The following is a 4,959-nucleotide window of genomic DNA, read 5'->3' on the forward strand; positions in this document are numbered from 1 at the left end:
GTCCATTCTCTTGCTACTAGGGCAATGAAGTTCTCTTTTTCGAACTAACTTAGTTCGAAAGAGAAAGCGTTTTTGTTGCTAATGTGTGTTGCGTCTCCCAAGTCTACCATCAACAGGGTGTAATATATATTACTGCACATGTGGTTTTAGAAATTTCTGACCTGTAAAGGAATGTCGCAGGAGCTGGAGCAAGGATATTTCGTGCAGAGGCATGCAATGATAGTCTCCAAAAACATAAAGCTTTTGAGAGCATCTCCAACAGAGGCGCTATATAAGCCGTGCGCCGGAAAAGATGCATTTATAACACGCCCGCGACCAAAAACAATGCTTCAGCAGAAGCTGTAAAATAGAGCACGCACAAAAACGAAGCTGTAAATTTAGCGCACGCGGGTTGCGAGGCTGCAAATTTGAGGCGCCGGCTTGTGCGCGCGGACTGCTGCATGTGAGGTCGCCAGGTTGGGCGCCGTGTTTTTATGCGTCTGATAAACCCCCCGCGTACAAAAACACTATTTCATCGTTGCAAAACTTTTTTAGGTGCCGCGCTACCGCGCGTCTGTTGGACATGCTCTCATGCACGGGGCTAAAGACAGCAAGCTATTGAAATATAAACATTCGACAACAATGCCGATTGTCACTTGGGAAGAAGGATGCCGTGGCACAATTATCCTTCGCGACGGTTCTAGGGCACCTTCCTGCGATGTGGATATCCCGGGACTTGTTCGTGCACAGAACAAGGACTCTGCTGGGGCTTCCATGGTGAAAGGTAAATTTTATCCTCGCCCTTACGATGTTTTCAACATATTTGGTGAACTCAGCCACCGGTGACGGCGAGTGGCGATGATCTGGTGGACTTTGGTGCAGTGTGAGAGACAATTTTGGCTGGAAGGGACCGGTTATGTGCCGCTAATTTTGACCTCTTGGTTGTACACACTACACACCCCCTTGTTGAAATTTCCTGTCAAAGGAGTAGCACGGTTTATGGGGTTGTAAATTTGTAATGGCGATCGCTTCCAGAAATCACATGTAGCATACTTCACCTCACTGAAAGATAGTTGATGATATCGGAAAGTTTCAGTCCTATCCTTGGTTCTTTTTGCTGTGCTCCGACAGGTGCAAGAGAAACTCTCTCACACACTGATCATTCACCTCGTCGTCCCCAAACACTTTGGCCACCTCCTCCACCTTGGCCCGGAACCCCTCGCCTTCGTCTTCCACCATGACCATCCTCAGAGCCGCCGCGATGTCGTCGGCCGCGAACGACCCGTCATGCTCGTCCCGCGCCACCTCCACGCCGATCTTCTTGTCCACCAGGTTCCTGGCGTTGAGGCCCTGCTCGAACACCAGCGGCAGCAGCACCAGCCTCACGCCCTGCGCCAGGCCCTCGGCGATCGAGTTCCAGCCGGCGTGCGTCAGGAACCGCCCGACTGATGCATGGGCCAGGAACCTCACCTGCGGCACCCAGCCTCGGCACACGACTCCCCGACCGGCCACTCGCTCCTCGAAGCCCTCGGGCAGGCTGCCGGAGGTGGAATCGGTCGGCGCGCGGAACGCCCAGATGAACGGCAGCCCGGACGCCTCCAGGCCGAGAGCGACGCGTTGCAGTTGCGTGCACGTCAGCTTCACCTCGCTGCCGAAGGCCGCGTACACGACGGAGTTTGGCGCCTGTCCATCCAGCCAGCGCACCGTCGCCTCGTGGCCGGCCACGTCTTGCTGCGGCGCCGGAGGGAACAGGCCGACCGGGATCACCGGCTTCTCGTAGAGCTCGCCGAGCAGCTGCAGCCACTCAGGCTCAAACTCCGTGCTGCTCCTGATGCCCACGAGCCGGCACCCTTGGATGGTCTTGGCGAACCGGTAGCCCTCCGACACGCCGGAGTCGTCCGGGACCATGCCCGGTTCGAACAGCTCGCGCGCCTCGTAGCTGCGGTAGGCGACGGTGGTCGGGAACGGGACGTACTCGGGGACGGCCGTCAAGTGCGCCGGCTCCGTCTTGGCGTGCCTCCCGAGGCCGAGGAGCGTCTCAGGGCTCCCGAAGAAGCTGAGCGCCGCGGCGCCGAACAGGCTGAGGAACGCGCACGGCACGCCATGCCTCGCCGCGGCCGCCGGCGCCCAGTACGACGCGTAGTCGACGAGGACCCAGTCCGGTCTCGATCCCGCCTTCTCCTCCGCCTGGAGCAGCCGCGAGAGCACGCGCTCGAAGGCGGCGTCGTAGGCGCGGCGCATGTACGGGCGGAGGTCGTCGGAGGGGAGGTCGATGGTCGCCTCGGCGTGCTCCGGCAGGTGCTCGACCCGCGGCAGCTGGACGTCCACGACGCGGATGAGGTCGGCGAGGCCCGGCGGGATGTCGATGAGCCGGCGGGTGTTCCTCGGCGTAGAGAGGAAGGTGACCCGGTGACCCTGCCGGGCCACGCGCTTGGCGAACTCCGTGAACGGGAGCACGTGGCCGAAGGCCAGCCATGGCAGCATCACGACGTGCATCTTGCCGCCGGCCGTGGCCCCCGTCTCAGGAAATCAAGCTTTGGCAACGCAGGGCAGGATTTCCCAGCTGCTAGATGCTCGCTGTTGATCCTTTCCGTGGAGTTCACAGATTTGCGGATTCTCGCGTCTGAACTTGGATCTGTCTCCGTTTCCTGAACGTCGGAGGGCTAAATATGGCGGGCAATGAAGATATAAAAACGGGACCAGATCAACAAGTCAGTGTTGGCTGCGTCACGGATGATCGTTTGTCAGTGTGCCGCCATTCGCCATACCTGTGAACATGATAGATTATAATACTACTTGTAGGTAAATCTGCGTAACATGACAGCGAGATGAAGCGTGCAGGTGCAGGTTGTACCGGGCTCCTGTTACATCGACGGCTATGTACAGTGGCCTTCGTTATCCTAGAGTGAGTGGACTCCATTATTTAGCAGGAACGACGCCTGGACCCCGCGATTAAGGAAGTCAGAAGTCAGAGTTTCCCCGTTATGAGCATGCAGATCAAAATCGACAGCAAGGTTAGGTCCATCTCCAACGGTAATACGGTATCCCATGAACCAATCCGTTCACAGACACGACACTGGGGCCGGTCATCTAACCCTATCGATTTTGGACACATTTTAAATAGTGTTTGAACAAACGAGATAATTTTTTTACGCAAACCGGACGATTTTTATTTGACGGTCCGCGGAGATGCCCTTAGGGCGCAGGCAGGGGTGTGCAACACAATGTTAGAGCATCTCGGATGCACACGTGTTTATTAGGTCACATGCAGCCATATACAAATCCTATGGATGCAAATTCGGTCTAGTCTAGGCTACATTGAATTCATGGTCTGCATGAAGCTCAAAGCAGTTTTGAGTCTAGCTGAGGAGGAACAATTGAATCTGCCCTCTCGTGTGTGCACCTTGGGAAGCATGTGAGACGGAACGTATTGGCCAGCAGACATTCCCCTAGGGTTTTGTCCTAGAGTTCTCTTGTCCTCCGGCGCCCCACCGCCGTGAGTTTTGCCTATCCCAACCGTTTTGAGCGACGCCGGTTGGTCCCGAATCTGGATCGCCAGCGACGCCTTGTCCTGGTGCTCCCGATAGACGTAGTTCGCCCCCAGGGTTCTGAAGGTGCTTGTGAGAGTTGATGGCGACACCAGCGGAGACGAGCGCCTCACGTGCAAAGAGGGCGGAAGACCCTAGCGTCCTCCTGGAGAGATTACACCTTCAAGAAGACGAACTGGACAATCTTGTATGGGAGGAGGAAGCTAATGACCCGGAGGAGAGGCCAAAGTGGATGGCCCTGGCTAGGGTTCTGACGGAGAAGTCCTTCGGGCAAGGGGCCTTGATAGCCGACATGAGGGCGACATGGAATCCGGCAAGGGAAGTGATCTGGCGTAGGATTAATCCAAATTTATTCTCTGTACAATTCAATTGTTTGGGTGATTGGAACAAAGCTATGCATCAAGGTCCGTGGGATTTCAAAGGCATGGCGCTCATAATTGATGAGTATGATGGCTTCAAGAATCCGGAGACAGTAAAGCTCAATAAAATTGAGACATGGTGCCAAATCTACAGGCTTCCTGACATGGTTTTGAAAAGGGAGCAGTTTGTGAAGAATATGGCAGCACACATTGGCGAAGTGTTGGAGCTCCAGATAATTCTGCCCAATGGCTTCGTGGGGGAGTTCATAAGAGTGAGAGTAAAGTTAGATGTCAATAAAAAGCTGACAAGGTTTGTTAGTTTCACAAATGCTGGGGAAACTGAATGGTACCAGGTTAAATTTGAAAAACTTCCTGTGTTTTGTTATATGTGTGGTCTTTTGGGCCACTGGCATGAGGAATGTGGCACTGGTGAGCACAAGGAGGAGGATATGGAGTGGGGCCCCTTCGTTCTAGCACCAACAAGAGGTCGTGGTGGGGGTGGACGTGGTACTGGCCGCGGAGCTGGCCGAGGTTATGGCCGAGGCGATGCCTCAAAGTCTGCTGACCAGCGTGATATTTTTGGAGGGCGTGGTGCAGGTAGGACTGGAGTGCAGAGGGAGCTCTGGAGGAACAATGAAATATATAACCCTGATGAGGATAAAAGGACTGATGATATAGCTGACCGCCAACACTTGGTTATGAGCTGGCGACATAACGCAGCCAATCCTATGGTAGTGGAACTAACTGTGGTTGCCACTGACCCAGCTGATGGTGAAAAGGGGAAAAAGGATGATCTGAACACCCTTGGAAAGAGAATAGCTGCTGACTCGGTGAGTGGGAGTAGCACTGAGATTGTTCCTGTAGGTGTTACCGCTGAAATTGTTGAGCAGTTTGAAGGTGCAGATGAAGTGTTAACCAAGGATGGGGTGGATGGCACACCGCACAAAAGAGCTAACAGAAAGAAGTTAAGAGGAGAGAATGGAACGACAATCGATTGTGCGACAACCAATGAAGTGGTGGCCTCCACGTCGGGGGACCGCCGGAGCCAGTGAATCTTCTAAGCTGAAACTGCC

General features: G+C 54.7%; 1 protein-coding gene across 1 annotated transcript; it reads right to left on the reverse strand.

Moving 5' to 3' along the window:
- Positions 1–471: 471 nt before the first annotated feature.
- On the reverse strand, positions 472–2,717 carry LOC123071523 (putative UDP-rhamnose:rhamnosyltransferase 1). The gene is made up of 2 exons (XM_044495101.1): positions 1,038–2,717; positions 472–955 (listed from the first exon to the last, which is right to left on the reverse strand). The coding sequence occupies exon 1, from the start codon at positions 2,473–2,475 to the stop codon at positions 1,078–1,080; it is 1,398 nt and encodes a 465-aa protein (XP_044351036.1). The 5' UTR covers positions 2,476–2,717; the 3' UTR covers positions 472–955; positions 1,038–1,077.
- Positions 2,718–4,959: the final 2,242 nt, after the last annotated feature.

The sequence above is a fragment of the Triticum aestivum genome, chromosome 3B (genome assembly GCF_018294505.1).
Source record: "Triticum aestivum cultivar Chinese Spring chromosome 3B, IWGSC CS RefSeq v2.1, whole genome shotgun sequence".
Taxonomy (NCBI): domain Eukaryota; kingdom Viridiplantae; phylum Streptophyta; class Magnoliopsida; order Poales; family Poaceae; genus Triticum; species Triticum aestivum.